Here is a 19,133-nt window from a genome sequence, read left to right as displayed (position 1 = left end):
GGTGGTGGTAAGTATTCATGAAAAAGGTAACATTAATGAAGCATGAATTCTGGAAATAAACAACTAAAAATCTTGCACAGTGCACCTCTAAGGATTAAAGCGCCAGTCTCTACCAGGAGTCTCTGGTGCAAAATTAAAGTAGATCACATTATTACATTACATTACATTGCATTTGGCAGACGCTTTATAACCAAAGCGACTTTCAAAAGAGGACATAATCAAGCCAACATCACAAGCAAATACAAAGTGCACAGGAAATATGAAGAGTTCAGATGCAAAACCCCCTAACTCCATTTCTGAAGACCTGCACTTCTATATTTTTAGAGAACCCTGTTGTTGGTTTGGTTTACATTTATGTACTTGATAATACATATAAATAGTTATATTACATACATGAAATAGAAAAATATGCCATTTTGATAGCTGTGTATTAAATAAAAATGAATTAAGATTATTTTCTGAAAAGGCACTTGGGGGTTTTGCATCTGAACTCTTCATATACAAAACAACAAGTGCAGTTGCAAAGAGGGGTTAGGTTTTTTTTTTTCTTTTTTTAAAAAAGAGTAAATAAAGAGCAAATAATGAGTACACACACAACACACACAAAAACACACACACACACACACACACACACACACACACACACACACACACACACACACACACACACACACACACACACACACACACACACACACACACACACACACACACACAAACTAAACTAAACTAAACTAAACTAAACTAAACATCATGTCAAGAGTCTGCCCTGGGGCTAGGCCAGCTTAAGCATTAGTCCAGTTAGTATATACTCTCGAAAGAGGAAGGTCTTTAGTTGTTTCTTGAAGGCTGCAAGAGATGTGCTTAGTCTTGCTGCCTCTGGGAGACCGTTCCACCACTTGGGTACAACAATGGTTGCTGTACCATTCAATCCCTACTAAAATCAATACATGCAAATATAACATGGCCTTCCTTGTACAGCACAGGCTCGTCCTGTATGATCTCACAGCCTTATTACAGTCTCCTTTAGTCTCTTAAGTGCCTTTAGTCTCTCTGGTGAATACACTTAAAGAGATACACTTAGTCATGAATGATGCAAGAGTGTTAAGCAGTGTGTCCTTGTAGTTGAAGTGGTGTGTTATCTGTGCTATGTGTGTTGTGTGTAGAAAGTAATGAGGTGTACTACAGAATATATAGAAACCTAGTAATGAGGTCTAATACCGAATGCAGAGTGTGGGCACCATACTCAGCATCATACTGTAACACACACACACACGCACGCACACACGCGCGCACACACACACACACACACACACAATACTCTGTATCATACTGTACCACGTGAGCCTCTCTCTCTCTCTCTCTCTCTCTCTCTCTCTCTCTCTCTCTCTCTCTCTCCGTCTCCATCTCTAACTCTCTCTCTCTAGCCCTCTCTATCTCTATCGCCATCTCTCTCTCTCTCTATCTCTCTCTCCGTCTCCATCTCTATCTCTCTCTCTCTCTCTCTCTGTCTCACACTCTGTCATGCACGCACACAAACACACAGACATACACACGCACACACGCACGCGCAGACACACACACACACACACACACACACACACACACAAGCATGCACGCACGCACGCACACACACACACACACACACACAAAAGCCCATCTGCTACATTCAGTCTTGCCAGAGGTGCAGCAATGTGGTAGGTTGTGTGTGTATGTGTGTATGTGTGTGTGTGTGTGTGTGTATGTGTGTGTGTGTGTGTGTGTGTGTGTGCGTGTGTGTGTACGCGCGTGTGCACGTTTCTGTGTGTGTGTGTTTGTGCACGCGCGTGTGCATGTTTGTGTGTGTGTGTTCGTCTATAGGGGAATGGAGGGAGTTTTTCTCCTTCACCTTATCACCTCTCTCAAGTCATCATTTCCCCACGTGAACAATTCATTGCCTCTTTTACTCCCACCCTTCATCTAGTGTGTGTGTGTGCGCCTGCGTGCGTGCGTGCGTGCGTGTGTGTGTGTATGCGCATGCGTGTGCGTGTATGTACTTTCACACTTGTATGCCTTAATGGTGTGTGTCTCTGTGTGTGTGTGTGTGTGTGTGTGTGTGTGTGTGTGTGTGTGTGTGTGTGTGTGTGTGTGTGTGTGTGTGTGTGTGTGTGTGTGTGTGTGTGTGTGTGTGTGTGTGTGTGTGTGTGTGTGCGTGTGTGTGTGTGTGTGTACCTGTGCGCTTGTATGCCTTAATGGTGTGTGTGTGTGTGTGTGTGTGTGTGTGTGTGTGTGTGTGTGTGTGTGTGTGTGTGTGTGTGTGTGTGTGTGTGTGTGTGTGTGTGTGTGTGTGTGTGTGCGTGTGTGTGTGCGTGTGCGTATGCGTGTGTGCACGTGTGTGCGTGTGCATGCTTTTGTTGCATGCCCATGGGTTTGTGTGCCTTAATACTGTCTATGCGGGTGTGTGTGCATGCATGCACGCACGTGTGCGTGTGTGTCTGTGCATGTGTGTGTGTAGTGCTTTTCTCTCCCGCTCTCCTACCTGCGGATGACTTAAAGGCAGAAGAGTGTGCTGTGGTGGGCAACAGTGGGACTGGGTAACACTTCACAATTGCAAAAATGGTTAACTAATGGTAAGCTAATGGTTTGTTGAGGATCTATAATACTATTATAAGCATTGATATATCATTATTAAATAAATTGTGAAACACTTACTAAACATTTGCGTTTGACAATAACATATTAGGTCTGCACGATTATGGAAAATTTGTAATCACGATTATTTTGATCAAAATTACAATCACGATTATTAATCATGATTATGCAGGAGAGCTTATGCCCCCCATCCCCCCAATTTCCGGGGCATCATAATAATACCTTACCATTAGTTAACATTAGTTAACATTAGTTGATCATTAGTTAACCATTTCGCGAAAGGTTATTGTGAAGTGTTACCAGTGACTGTGCACCATGCTTGCTGTGTGTCTCCCTGACTGCTATGGGAATTGGTTGTGGCTGTAATGGTAACTTGTGTTGACAATACTTGCTTATAGTATTTTGTGTGTGTGTGTGTGTGTGTGTGTGTGTGTGTGTGTGTGTGTGTGTGTGTGTGTGTGTGTGTGTGTGTGTGTGTGTGTGTGTGTGTGTGTGTGTGTGTGTGTGTGTGTGTGTGTGTGTGTGTGTGTGTGTGTGTGTGTGTGTGTGTGTGTGTGTGTGTGTGTGTGTGTGTGCATGTGTGCATATCAGGGCTTTGAAACAGAATAGAGAATCATTAAAAACAGCTATTTTTTCAAATATGTTGTTCATTGTTCATTGTTAACTGGTTACCATTATTTTTAATTAAAGTTTAAAAAAACAATGACGGTTTCTGGTTTCGTTTCGGCTCCATGTTAAATAGAAAAAGTTCAAGGCATCCATTTTGGTTCCTTCAATCAGTTCAAAGCCCTGGTGCGTATGCATGTGTGCATGGACACGTGCACGTATTTGTGTGCATGTGTGTCCAGCTTGAGTTTATATTGGCATTTCCAGAAGTCAGTGATGTAAAGATGCAATGAGAACACTTTAGTATGATCTGGCGTCACGAACAACCACTCACATGCCTCAAGCCTCTGACATGATTGTGTTATCTAAAAAGCCATAATTATATAACATACATGTAATTGCAACAGAAAGATGGATTTCCAGGCCTTTATTTGTTCCTGGTAGGAGATGAAATGTGACCTAATGACCTGGACCCATGGGCTTATCCGAGAGGTCAGCCATCCATACACAGCGAGTTCATCTCTTCGGATACAGTACATCCGCATCTTAGCAACACGATTAGCCTGCTCCTGTGCTTCTTTAGCATATTACTCCTAGATAATCCTTCTTGTCCTGAAAAGCACCTTAGCAGCCTTAGGGCCTCTCTCCGCACACTGGTTCCAACAGCACTGCGGAGTACTATCAGTTCCGATGATTTCGGCTACCCCCTGCACACTGGTGCAGACATACCATAGAAAATGGAATGTGTGAGCTTAGAATTATAAGGTTCTATCTCCGTTTAGGGTAGTTCTGAGATATTTAACATCAACGTTTTTTACATCCCAGGTGTTTGGTGAGATAGATACTTTTTATTTTATTAATAACAATGTGAAATATATATATATATATTTTTTACAAAAATAACACCACACAGGCACTAATAAACATGTAATGGGTCAGATTATGTCAAAAACTCAATTTTACCAAAAATGGAGATAGAACCTTATACTTCTCAGCTCATGGTCAATTTCATCACAACAGAGCGTGGATAAACGATGGGCGGCTCGGACAAAATAGAGCTTTGCTTACATGCCTATGTTTCCCTGGACTGTATCTATTTCTAATATTTTATTCCTTGTGATTTTATTCCCTGATTTTTTCCCCTGAGCACTTTGTTACTCAATATTGTAAATTAAAGGAGCTACAGTATATGCATGAAACTGGTCTTACCTTAGCAGTTGGACTATATCCTTAACTTACTACTGCTTGATTAGGGACAGTATGTTTGCCTTCACTCCTCAATTCCTTATGAGGTTTTATGTGATGATGCACATTGAACTGCCTCGTTCAACGAATTAAATGTGTTATATGCTGTAAATAAACCTGACCTTGCCTTTCCTTATTCCTTAAGACTTGGACACTACATCCTTGTTCCTTAGTTCAAGTTCAAGTTCAAGTTCAAGTTTATTACAGCCAAATCAACAGTATAGCATACAGTTGCTAGGAATGTCTTTTCGTTTGCTTGCAAATTTAACAACACAAATACACATAGCTCCGACAAAAGACAAGAAAACAAGAGGGGCCAGAAATAAACAGAGAATTACACATACAAATAAACATTGAAAAGTGCAGTAAGACATAATACAGTACATAGTGCAAGGTAGGCAGAGGTAGAAGGCCAGGCAGTGGAGTGGCTGTAAAGTGCTAGTGCATGTTCAAGTTCAAGTTCAAGTAGCGGATGGCTTGTGGGTAGGTGCTGCCCCTAAAACGTGTGGTATTGCATGGGATGCTGCTGATGCTGACGCTTTCCCTGATGGAAGGAGTGTGAATAGATGGTGTGCAAGATGCGTGGGGTCAGAGATGATGTTCTTGGCTTTCCTGGCTATTCTGGTGTTGTGCAGTCTTAGGGTTGGGTTGCAGTCCCCCTTTCTCCTCACTTCACACGTAACTTTTGTTTGGAGTCTACTTAGAGATTAAAAGACACCAGTCAATCTTCCCTGTACTTTCTCATGACCTTATGCCCTCTTATTCTAGTAAGTCATATGTGTGATGGCAAACACCAACAGAGCTAATGTGTGTGGTGTGGCACTCCCAGTGCAGTCCCACTTAAAACACAGATGAGTGTGTGTTATTCGGTTAAGCGCTCATGAGTGTGTGATATTCAGATGATTAGGAGTCTTGGTAATATGATTAGGAAGCAATCTAGCAGGATCCCATTACGGCCCTAATGACCACCAGGGCTGGAACTGGAGGACACCAGTCTAGGGATTGGTGACAAGCACGCACGGATCCACGCACGGACGCAGGGACGCAGTGACGCACACACACACACACACACACACACACACACACACACACACACACACACACACACACACACACACACACACACACACACACACACACACACACACACACACACAGTCATGCTCTTTCTCTTACACACAGTCTCTCTCCTCTCTCTCTCTCTCTCTCTCTCTCACTCACACACACGCACGCACACGCACACGTACAAAAGGGTAATCGTTTCTCAGAAGCAAGCGGTTAAAACCACATTATGACTGCATGTGTGTGTCTGCGGCACTAAAGGGCCGTACACACACATCGCTGCTATTTACTAGCTTCTCGCTTGCTCGCCTACTCGCCACTCTATCATGGAACGTTCGCTGAAAGTTCCCGCGGCTTTAACTGCCAATGAACAGGTGAGAAGTACCGAACTCTGCATTCCAATTAGTTACTCGCTTACTCGCCTCGCTCGAAGATAATACAGTTTCAACTCGGGATCCGCCCACATCGTATCGCTTGTACAGTACTCGCCTACTCGCCTGCTAGTCTCGCTGGAACACATTGACGTGTACGGCCCTTAACTCTCTATTGTCAAGTAGTCAGTTGCATGCGTGTGTGTGTGTGTGTGTGCGTGCGTGCGTGTGTGTGGTACTCACCCTGCGGTCCGGTGGCGGTGACCAGCAGTCTAATGGCCTCCATGCTTCGGCCGGCGGTGGCGTGGTGGAGGGGGGTGGCACCGGACTCATCCCTCGCCACCACACATTCTGGGTACTTCCGGATCAGGCTACCCAGAGACGACACGTTCCCCTCGTTAGCCCACTGGACAGGAAGGGACGCAGGGGAAAAGTGTCAATAAAATGTATTATGTGTATACTGCACTACAGCATAGCTGGTGGCATAGCTGGGTAAATGAGGCGGAGGGTAGAATAAAAAAATAATAATAATAACAAAAATGGATGGGTTGTATGGAGGAGAGGAATGTAATGTATAGTATGTATAGTGTATATGATTAGATGTGTGCTGTATGTGAATGTCGGAGGATGTTTATGTGTCTACGTATGAAAATGGTGTCTATATGTAGGCCTATAGCAAATGAGATGTGTACTACAAGATCAAACCTGATGGAACTGAACAGTCTGATGTGAAAAAATATCGCTATGGGACAATAAAGAATCTAATCTAATCTAATCTAAAAGGCAAAGTGTGGTAATTATGGCAGCATTGAAACTGAGAAAAAAGACTTTCAAAGTATTCTGCCCTAAGCAAAAAGGCAGTAACTGCATTGCTGTTTAAAATGAGTTACTATGACTTCAATGCCATGTATATCAAAGTCTAAAGTTAAATAAAATGATTGATCTTCAAAAAAGGTGGTAATATAAAGTAACAAAACTGTCACATGCCAATAATTTCCCAAACAACACTTAAACTGGATTGCAGTATCATTTTAAAGTCAACAGACTCAGTTTTGACCTCTGCACAGTTACGGCGTTTTTGCTTTGTGGGGCAGTATTGGTATTAGGTTGGATAATGTAGTTACTGCACATTTTACAAAGCAATATCTCTAAAAAGGAAAACATTTAGACCATAAAACTTTGTCACAAGATAAAGGAGGTGTTATAAAGACCGTTTTCAGTCTGAACTCAATTTTGCCATATGTGCAATATTACTGCACTTTGCCTTTGGGCAATATAGTAGAGGAGTCAATCGAGGCCATAGAATATACAGAATAATGTTTTGTGGTGTCAGAATTGAGCATCCAACACAAAGAGAGAGAATGCAAAAAAGATATAGACAAAAACTCTCACTACTCACAAGCATGACTTCCAATACAAGCATTTGCAAAGGTACTGAGGATTACACACCAGAGGTCTTCTCAAGAATTTTTCAGAAGGATGAGTTTTATCTTATTGAGAGCAGAGCAGACGTTTCAGCATGCTTTTGTCAGTACAAAATATTGAAACCCTGTCTGCTTTGTTCTCAATAAAAAATAAACTTTTTGTGCCTGTGTTTCTTTCTAGGTCAGACTGGTTCGCACACTGATAGAATTTCATTCCTTTTGAACTTTTTTGTTTGGGTCCATGTGCCTGTTGATGGAATCTAAATATTGCCCCCAATCTCTTGCATAACTTTTCAATATCCATGCATCAGTGGTGTAGTCTACTTTTTTATGGTGGGTATACTGTATATTTGAGCATTTTATGAAGTGGATATACTGTATATATTTGTGCTATTCAAAATTATGGATCAATCAATTTTAAGTGGGTATACTGAAATCCCTGATATTTAGAAATGGGTATTCTCCGTATACCCGCGTTCTACGTAGACTACACCACTGCCCTGCATTGCTTTATCCGTGACTGAACAACTTTCTCTTAGTTATTATGAGGCAATAAAGTTGCATTGGCCAGAAGGCCTCCAGGGGATACTTGTGAATCACTAGTGTTGATTGCTATGAGCTAATGTCGCCTTCACGGGCTCGGGACCTCTCGAGACAGCTGACGACACTGCTTACGTGACAACCGAGTTCTGGACTTGGCACATGAACGCCACTGATCCCGGAACAATCGGAAATCATGCGTGTTTTGTTTTGGTTCTCTTTTCTTTTTTTCACCTCCACTTGAGCCTCCACACCCACGACATATCATTTTAGCTGAAGTAAGCTAAATTAAACAGTCAGAGACCAGCATTGCTGTCATATATGCATCTGCAATTGAATGACATCAACTGGTGTTGTTGATAGTGATTACAAGACGATATTTTAGCTTTTATGATACTGTTTACATGTCAGTTGCATGCATGGGCGCCATGTTGATGATGCGTGTGTCGTCACACAAAACACAAGCTCGGGAACTCGTTGTTCTATACTTCCGCCAGAGATCAACCTCGATAATTATCAATCTGACATTGCATCACCAAATGTTCACTCCCACTTTCCCGAGGTTTTAGGTCGGCTTTCTGGGGATTCTCGACTTTTTGAATGAGCTATAAGACCACCACTGTGTGTGACATCATTCCATGTGACATCACCTCCAGTGAGGGCTTTTTAAACTCAGACATTGGCTTTGTTCTAGCTCTTCTGTTCTGTACCTGTCAGCATATAACACCTCTTTAGGGAGGGAGAGAGAAAGAAAAATGGAGAAGGCCTGGGGCCTTTTGTCTCTTTAGCTCCCTCCCTAACCAAATAAACCGTGCCTCTAAATTTCAACTGCTGAACTGAATCTGAAGTCTGACATATTAATTAGTAGTAAAACCCAATTTCTCTCAGATTTAGTAGGTGTCCATCTGCATCTATATCGCAATACTTTTGCTGCTTCACCAGAGGAGCAAAGTTTAATATATATATATACTATATATATATACATATATATCTCTCCCTCTGGTTGTGTTACGGTCAAAAATGACCGTTTTGAAACTTCATTCTATAACTTCTCTATTTGGTAACACTTTATTTTAGGGACACATCTATTAGCACTAATACATACAATATTAATGCCTGTGTAAGTAACTTGTAAGGCATGTACTAAGCAAAATAAGACAGTTGTTAAGCATGTATTCACAAATGTCTTGTTCATGCCCAATTAGGGATTTATTACTAATATAACCTTAGTAAGGACCAGTAAGCCTATATTTCTATTTATTAGTAAGTAGTAAGTGGCAGAATACAATGTGTATAAGCTCCCGATACACTGTGTGAACAAACCCTGAACAGTGTGAAAACAGATGCAGAATAAGGGTCCCTATTCTAAAGTGATGCATTGGTCAGCCCAGATGGCTCAGGGCCTCTGCACTACCAAAGTCCTAGGGCCCCCACACCACCCAGGCCTGCACTACCTAGCCCCCCCGATCTACAAAGTGTAAGGGTATATCAAATAATTAATACTTACCCAGCTGAGTCATCTAGTTTTCTCTCGTTCATATTAATAAGGGAGGTAACAAGAGCTTATATATAGCAAGGATTGAACATACACTTGTCAATGGCGGTGGGTTGGTGAGATGTAATTTTTTTTCATGTACCACTGAGTTTTAATTGTAAAAAAAAAACCCAAAATAAATGCAGGACATTAGAATAATAGTTTTGAAGCAAAACTAAACTACTCTTATGTGATAATTAAGTGAATGTTTGAGAACATTAGCTTCAAGAAGTGCAGTGCATGATGGGTACGCAATGTAGGCCAACAGACAACCTACCCAGCTCTGAGCCTACGTCCTTATCTCCTCCCCTCACTTGTGAAATTTAGTTGCTATCCAAACAATTTGCCATGTACGTAACAACAGAAATATTATCATTGCTGCATTGGCCATGCATTGCATTTCTGACTAAGGGCGTACCCATCATGCATTGCACTTCTTGTAGCTAAGTTTCTCAAACATTAACTTATTTATCAGAAAGGAATAGCTTAGTTTCGCTTCCAAACTATTACTCATCGTTATATTCTGCATTTATTGTAGGGTTTTTACAATTAAAACTAATTGGTGTATGAAAAAATGACATCTCACCACCCACCGTCATTGATAACTTTACGTCCAATCCTTGCTATATAATGCTTCCAATTACTCACTAACATAATGGGTAGAGTAAGTGAGATCTTCATACCTACTGAGACTAATGTAGAATCTGAAATGTTATTACACTTTGCTTCCCGGGGGGGGATTGGGGGGGTCGGAGGCGGGGGAGTAGAGTCGGGGCCCTAGGTAGTGCGGGGGCCCTAAGTCATCTGGGCTGAGCAATGCATCACTTTAGAATAGGGACCCTTATTCCACATCTGTTTTCACACTGTTCAGGGTTTGTTCACACAGTGTACTAGGAGCTTATACACATTGTATTCTGGCCCTTACTGCTTACACATAAATAGAAATCTAGGTCTACTAGGTCCTTACTAAGGTTATATTGGTAATAAATCCCTTATTGTGCATGAACAAGACATTTGTGAATACATGCTTAACAACTGTCTTATTTTGCTTAGTACATGCCTTACAAGTTACTTACACATGCATTAATATTTTATGTATTAGTGCTAATAGATGTGTCCCTAAAATAAAGTGTTACCCTCTATTTTTCATCATACACAAATGACACTTCATGAAATCCTCCAGCTTACCTATTTAAATGGTCAAAATGAAATATAATGAAATTCCTAAAGAATTGTGGAAGATACACCAACTTGTTACAATCATGGTGTTTCGGTCAAAAATGACCGGACCATTTACATTTCCCAGTTATATACAGTTATATTTCATTCACTTTACTGTCATGTTCTTTTTTTGTTAGGCTTTTCAGAATACAGCCATATGTGCCAAATTAGATGTTTACAGTTAGTTGAAATACTTGAAAAAAGTAAAGGTGTTCCAAACGGCCTGAAGCCCTAGACTCCAGAAGGTTAATAAAACAAATTGGTGCAAGATAAGAAAAAAAGCCTACAAATCACTAAAACAAAGCAGAATAACATTTAAATCACATTGGAATTTTTTCAAAAGGATGTCTATAAGGTATCAATCACAAAATATGCAAATCAGATTTTTAATCAATGTATTATTACCTTTTTTGTGTAGGCGGTCAATTTTGACCGTTAACACCATGAACGTAACCATGTTTCTAACACAACCAGAGGGATATATATATATATTTTACCCGGGTTGGGAATCGAACCTGGGTCGCCCGCATAGCAGCTTCAGTCCAGTGCCCAGCCGACTATGCCACGGCCAGGGTTGCCAGATGAGGCTGATGATTTCCAGCCCAAAAAATGCTCAAAACCCGCCTAGGAGCACAAAATCACGCCCAATTGTATTGATTTCTATGGCAAAAATTGGGCGGGTTTTTCTGATAAATGCCATTTTTACCCGCACACGGCCATCCTAAGCAGCCCAATTGGGCGGGAAACAGCCCAATCTGGCAACACTGGCCACGGCTGGGCCATGAGGAGCAAACTTCAGCACCTCAGAGTTTTTCACTGCCCCTGCCACTGTGTCTGATTCATTGGGTATTTCTCAAAACCAAGGCTGTGTCTCAAATGCTGCACTTCGGGCACTGTTTTTCAGTGCCTAGGGCGCTCACGCTGAAATTTTCAGTTGAGCTAGTGCACTGAAAGTGCCAGGATGATCCCCTAACAATGGCGGAAAAATGCAGTGCTTTAATGATGGACACTGCACGCACTAAACGGCGGCCATGTTGACAATGACACGGAGGAAATGTGGCATTCAGTTCAGTAGAAGAGTTTGGTCAACAGTCTCCTAATTCTGTAAGTAATGTTGATGGGACACCAACCTCTTCATGCCAACCGAAGTATTGTATGTGTGATTGTTGTCCTTTGGGCTGAAGGACATGGAAATACAAGCACCAGACGCTGTGCATTGTAAAAAGTAGCCAACTCATATTTAGGCGAGCTAATGCCATGCTCAGCAGTCACTTCCAGCGAGGGCACAGTGCATAGTGCTCAAAATTTTCCACGACACTATGCACTAAAGACCACAGTGCACTGTGTGCACTGTGCACTGTGTGCACTGTGCGCACTGTGCACTGACTGTCTGTGCACTGTGCACTGTGCGCACTGTGCACACTGCGCACTGCGCGCACTGTGCGCACTGTGCGCACTGTGCGCACTGTGCGCACTGCGCACTGTGTGCACTGTGCACTGACTGTCAGAGTGCTGACAAAAGTGCGTCATTTGAGACATAGCCCTAGTCTGCACACTTCCAAGTGTGCTAATCCTAATTAGTCACGCCCAGTGATTGGACACTCCATAGAGTTCACCAAAGAGTATCCAATCACTGTGTGTGACTAATTAGGCTGAGCACACTTGGAAGAGTGCAGACTAGGGCTATGTCTCAAATGACGCACTTTTGTCAGCGCACTGACAGTCAGTGCACAGTGCAGACTAGGAGTGCATCTTAATATGCGTCCTTGCCTCCTCCACTTGCGCTTGTCTCCTCGCCCCGCCTCCTGGCCCCTCCTCCGTGGAGAAAACGATAAAGTTTCCCAGCTGTCAGCCTAGCCACAACAACTTTTGAGGGACTGTTTTTCATTCACCATAACAATTGCACACGAGAGTGATGTCATCATGACGAGAAGCGAGTGGAGGAGGCAAGGTCCCATATTAAGATGCACTCTAGGTTTTCAGAAATACCTTGACTGCACTCCCCCACCTCCCTCAGGCCACTTGCACCTGGCATTTGAATGCTCCAGGTGTGCTCTCAGTGCACCCACATGGTTGTTAATCGGGCTTTGATTGCAATCAAAGTTTGCAGAAAAGCAAATACCCCTAACAGCAAATGATCCATGAAGCACCACTCGCGACTGTATCAAGAGGTGATAATGTATGCCGTGCAGGCAGTTATATACAGTGTACTTCACATTCTTCTGATAAGTAATGGGATGATGATAATAATAAATCGGACTCTTTGAAGCAGAACTGTGCTATCATTAGCTTTCTAAGAGTGCAGTGTAAAATGATAAATAATGGGAGCGATGAGACAGACTACAAGGCAGAACTAATGACAGGGTGTGGTACCTAAATACACAATCACAAAGGTAAAAGGATGTAGAACATCTGAATGTTCCATCACTGATGCGTTCAAGCAGCGATGATTAATGACAAAGGCTGAGAGCTATAACTTTGCACATTGAAATGATAATCAGACCTGCAAAAATATTACAGTCCTCAAAGTTTACTAAAGAGTTCACTAAAGTATTGAAAGATAAAAAATATCTGTATAGTAAGTGCCTCCTCATTGAATTATGACATTCATACTCACACATGTATAGACACATAAAATACACTAAGTATGAATCATGTAAATTATTTCATCACAAAAATGCTTGTCATGTACACAGTACAGTATCAGTGTATGCAAAAGATTTACAATGCAAATGCACTAATGACAAGTTGGAGCAAATACAATATGAAGAGAGGAATGAATAGATCATGTCTTTAGGCAGTGCACTAATCATCTCTTCACCATATCCACCACCACTACGGATCACTACGGTGGTAATTTCATGTTAATTTCATAGTTATTTTGGGGTAATAACTGTTTGTTTTTAGTAACAACAGCAAAATAACCATACAGTTTCTAGTGCACTGTGGTGACACCTTGATGACGTGCAGCACGGTGACACTTTGTTGACACACACACACACACACACACACACACACACACACACACACACACACACACACACACACACACACACACACACACACACACACACACACACACACACACACACACACACACACACACAGACAGACAGACAGACAGACAGACAGGCAGACACACACACACACACACACACACAATGCACTGGGAACTGTATGGTTATTTTGCTGTTGTTACTAAAAACAAACAGTTATTACCCTGAAATAACTATGAAATAATTATGAAATTAACACGAAATTACCACCTTATTAGCGATCCGTAAAGTAAAGTGTTACCACTTCATCCCACTACATGCCATGTAATGAGGCCAGTCGGTGATAGCCATTAGTCCCATATTCTTTACAAGCACAAAGCACAAGGCTTGTTGTCAAATTTGCATTTGCATTAAAGACTTAAAGGTGCACTGTGTAATATTTTTAGTAGTTTATTTCCAGAATAGAAGAGGTTGCCTTTTCACTAATGTTACCTTTTTCATGATTACTGACCAACATCAAATTCTAAATATTCATTATGACTGGGACAGTTGCACTTCTCATGCATGAAAAAGGGAACCTTCTTGGTGGTCCACCATTTTGAATTTCCAGAAATAGGATTTTTTTTAGCTGAAATACTTACTGTACTTTGGTCATACTAGTAAATATTAGTTCATTAATTACTAAATATTCATGAAAAGATCAAATTTGCCAATAGACAGCACAATTTCAGTGAACAGTGTAGTTGCAATACCTACTCTTGCCACCATCTTACACAGTGCACCTTTAAATTTACATGTATCTTTTCAGTACATCTTCACATGTCATATTATAAATTTAGACCTAATGTTACACGCCATTACATACAGTACTTTGACATGTACTGTACCTGATTCATTTAACAGACTGTAAAATAAAGTGTCTAACCCATTGGCACCTACCGTAAAGACCTTGTCGGCATCCATGTTTGCATCCTCCGCGTCGATCACACACTTGTAGATGCTGCCTTCGCGGGACATGGGGAACCACTGGCGGGAGGTGGCTGGGGTCGATTCGGAGCGGAAAAGCAATGCTGAAAGACAGGCAGCAGGAAAAGACTGTGGTTTTAAACTGTGGTGTTGGATGGGAGGAAATGCTCTTTACTGTAATGTCAGGCTGGCAGGGGGAGAGGAGGTAGTCTGTAGCATCATGTCAGTCAGGCAGGCAGACAGGCAGGGAGGCAGGCAGGCGTGCACAGATTCAATTAGGCCTCTTTAGCCGTCATTGCATTATAGCTATCCACCTACATCATCATCATCATCATCATCATCATTATCATCATCTTCATCTTCATCATCACCAGCTGCAGCTGCATCATCACCATCGTCATCATTATCACCATTATCATCCTCATCATCATCACCATCATCACCATCCTCATCCTCATCATCCTCTCCCTCCCACTCATCATCAGTAGTAGTAGACATTGCTTGTTTGATATTTACACTGGTTTGGTGGAAATGGGTAGTAAACTAAAGAAACTCTAACAACAGATAATATTTCACCTGGATGGTTGATTTAAGTCCCGGACCATCGTATCCTGCCTGTTGAATTCTGTCCTCCAATTACAACTGTAACCAATACCCTGTAATATCTATATGTCACTTTGGATAAAAGCGTCAGCTAAGTGTAATGTAATATAATTTAATCTGTATTTTGAGGATCATTTGCTCTGTGTAGTGAGTCGTTTGGAAAACCTTAGTGAGTCATTGGTAAGGGTTTAGCATTGGTCTGCTGGCCTATTACTGCAGGTAGCCTCTTACTGCAGATGGGCCCATCCAGGTGCCTATTCACTCTTTGCTGAAAACACTGAACCATATCATAACAACATTGCTATAATAATGCAGAGGGTCTTAAAGAACTGATTAAGACTTGGACATTACCATTTTGGTTAAAATAAGGTTGTGACAGAGGCTCTGTTTAAATGCAACTCCTCAATACAACTTTGTGATACAAATTATACAATTATGTTTGGAGGAAGAGAAATGTTGCCTATGATCCCAAAGAACACCCTCCTCCCCATCATGCATGGCAGTGGACACATTAGGGTATGATGGTGTTTGGCTTAGGCACAGCACAACCTCAAAAATACTTTGAAAAAATACTTTGAACAAGGTGAAGATCAGCAGGGATGGTCTCGTCTTACAATGAGGATCCCAGGAGAAGCGGCTCTAAGTGCTGTACTATATTATTAGTAATAGCAGTGATTGGCTAGCCTGGTAAACCAGGGCCACCCGCTGGGCGCCGAAAATTTTCAGCTGCGAGTGGGTCTGGCCTCGGATCTGAGAACGTTTTGAACACTGTGCCCTGAGTCTGGCAAAACCAATTACAACGCAGATATTTGTTTTGAATCAAAGCGGGCAGGGTTTTGAGGGAGTGACGACGAAGCTTGCAAAACCGTTGGGAAAGCGCATCAACGGCAAAGATCGGCGATTGGTCAGAGCGCCGGCGCGGTTTGAAAAAACAATAGGTTGTTCTCATCATCAATCGTCCGAGGCATCGTTCATCGGGGCAAGACTAAATTACTCCGGTCTCACATTTAGGATGGTTTATCAGGCTAGTGATTGGCATTAGGGCCAATAGGTTCTAGATTACACAGACTACAATCGATATGTTCACATGTATGATATGGGTTTCGGAGAAGACGGTGAGATAAATCAATATATGCATTCATTATTGCAGGACTAGCTGTCTGGCTGCCTGATCATCACGCACACACTCAGAGACACTCAAACACAGCTGCCCATCACCATAGGGCTGGTTGTCTTATCATCACACACAAAGACAGAGAGAGAGAGGGAGAGAGAGAGAGAGAGAGAGAGAGAGAGAGAGAGAGAGAGAGAGAGAGACGGACAGACAGACAGACAGACAGACAGACAGACAGAAACAGAGGACAGACTGTGTTATCATGTCAGGTTTAGGAGTCTAATTCATGGGTCCATATGTAGCCCCTGAAAGGTCAGTGTCATCACTGGCTAAGCAGCTGCATACAGGCACAGCCCACACCTGCTCTGAGCCAGATTTCATTTTCTCCCCACCGCAAAACAAAATGGAAAACAATCAGCGTCATGACTCATCAACGCTGACTCAGTGTTGCCAGATTGGGCGGGTAAAAAATGGGGAAAATTGCCCATTCTGCGTTTTTTTTAGTCGTTTTGGGCCCATAGAAGTCAATGTAAATTGTTGAATTTGGGCGGAATATAGCGCATTTTGACGGTTTTTGAGAAGCTTTTGGGCGGGATTTGGTCCGACACATCTGGCAACACTGCTGACGCTGTCCATCACTGCTTGTGGTAGGCCAGAGGGTTAATTATGGGTATGGATGTGTGTGTAGTTAATCTGTTCACATTACAGGGCTCACTAGTCATTCAACAAGTCTGGATAACCTCAACTCAATGAGACATGACATGTCATGAAGAACAATACACACAACATGAGCAAGAGTGTTCACAAAGTTCCTTCAAACATGGGCAAAACTTTACACAGTAACACGTTTGGTGGCAAATGATATTAAAATATGCAAATAAACATACTGTGTAATGCTTTGATGTAATAAATCACAGGAGGAAGAAATGTATGAAATGAAATGAAAGCCTTACCCAAACCGAAATCAATCACTTTCTGCATTTTGCTCATTCCTCAAAGCTGGTCTGTTCACCAGTATCACAACGCTGCGTATGGTTGTCAAACTACCCGTCCGGAATGAAGTACAACTAGATTGTCCTGTACACCGTACCGTATCAAACTGCTCTGTCACTTTGTGCTCTGCTCCACTGAAACCGGCACTTTAATACTGGCAGCATAAAATAAATATTTTCCCCACTACAGTACACTTCCTTGCACACAAGGAACACAATTAGACCACTGTTTGCTTTTCACTAAACATGTGACATCAGACAGTTTCCGTGTTCTTGCGTGGTACCTCATTAGAAATCAGTTTGTTGTCATTTTGTTATTCACAGGGTTTTGCCATTTTCTTTTTCTTGACTTTCATGTTACAAGAAAGTTAAGAAATGCAGGAAATGTTGGACACGCATGAGACCATGAAGGATCACTGGCGGAATAGCACCTGTTGTTATTACTGTGAATGACCTTTTGGTTTTTCGCAGTCTCCTATAGGTGTAACCTTTTATTTTTGATAGAATAGGTCCTTTGAACCCAATTATTACATTTAAAACGTTGATGTACATCCCTTCATTAACCTGCTCTACATCCCATAATGTCTCCCTCACTCAAAATACGTTCTGACCCAAAAGAGATACAGTACTTTGACACTTGCCTGAATTTTAATCAAAACTTTCAACATGCACACTCCTTCCCCATTTCAATATGCAGTATAGCTACCGTCTATTGTCATGGTTAGCATCCATTAGCACATATCATCTAATTGCAGCATTAATAAATATAGGGTGCGATTCGTTGGAAAACCAGAAGGGGGGATAGGTTTCAGATTTTGAGCAATAGCAATGGAATTACATTGAACTGTGATAAAAATCATGTAGAAAAAGTGATATCAATATCAGAAGGGGGACAATACCCCCCATCCTCCCCTACAAATCACACCCTGAATAACTTCATATTACAGTCACACAAATCACAGTGCCTTACCTGCGCTGTATGTGCTGTGTCCACCAGCTGATGAGCGGTTCTGTGCCTGTTCTCTGTTTTGCACCTCTTTTAAACAGCTGCTGTACGCTAAACACACAGAGAAATGCACACACACACGCACTAGAACACGCACACACACACACACACAAACACACACACACACAAACACGCACATACACTGTGAGACAGTGAGGCTATCCAGTTACAGCGTCTCTCAGAGTGCCAGACTCCAGAGTTGACCTGTGTGTGGTGACGGGAAGGAGCGTTGGCCTCTCTCCTCTCCACTGCAACTGTAAACCAGCGAGGGGGCTAATTCGGCATTAGAGTCGCCCTGGGTGCACTATGCTAGGCTAAGAGACCATAATTGCTAAATAGCAGGGAATAACAGAAAGATATTAGGCCTATTAATGTGTAATGGCTATTGTGGATACAGTAGTTCTCAAAGTGGGGTCCAAAGACCCCTGGGGTTCCGACGTTCCCACGTTGCCAAATCCATGTTTGTCCAAGTTTGTTTGTTAGAAATGTAATTATGTAATGAAAATGAAATAACAGAGCAGGTTGAAGCAATTAGTTATAGTACTGAAATAACTTTCTGCTCCTCACTCCCACCCTCATAGCATTGACCAATGGCACAATCAAAACTCATTTTAAAACTTCTATCTTAGCGTAGCGAAGGGGGGTAGAGATGCCAAATCGGGACTCAAACCAAGACCTTCTGGGGTAGTAAACTGGGGCTCTGACTGCTACACAAAAGAGCCAGGCTCAATGGCGTGATAGTCAGAACATAACCAAAACCCTAGTGATGGTCACTCCATCACACTGCCTTCCCCTTCGGGAAGCGCACCTGTGCACTTCACA

The 19,133-nt window shown here is 42.1% G+C and overlaps 1 protein-coding gene across 1 annotated transcript in view; it reads right to left on the bottom strand.

Annotated features, from left to right (window-relative positions):
* trpa1b (transient receptor potential cation channel, subfamily A, member 1b) overlaps positions 1–14,629 on the bottom strand; it is an 84,919-nt gene extending 70,290 nt beyond the window's left edge. The window contains exons 1-2 of the mRNA XM_063206503.1: positions 14,570–14,629; positions 6,159–6,321 (exon numbers count right to left, since the gene is read on the bottom strand). Coding sequence (XP_063062573.1) covers positions 6,159–6,321; positions 14,570–14,593 — 187 coding nt within the window. The 5' untranslated portion in view covers positions 14,594–14,629. The remainder of the gene's footprint in view (positions 1–6,158; positions 6,322–14,569) is intronic.
* Between the last annotated feature and the right edge of the window lie 4,504 nt (positions 14,630–19,133).

This window comes from Engraulis encrasicolus, chromosome 9 (genome assembly GCF_034702125.1).
Source record: "Engraulis encrasicolus isolate BLACKSEA-1 chromosome 9, IST_EnEncr_1.0, whole genome shotgun sequence".
Lineage (NCBI taxonomy): Eukaryota > Metazoa > Chordata > Actinopteri > Clupeiformes > Engraulidae > Engraulis > Engraulis encrasicolus.
The sequence above is the reverse complement of the archived record's forward strand: the minus strand, read 5'-3'. Positions and strand labels throughout refer to the sequence as shown.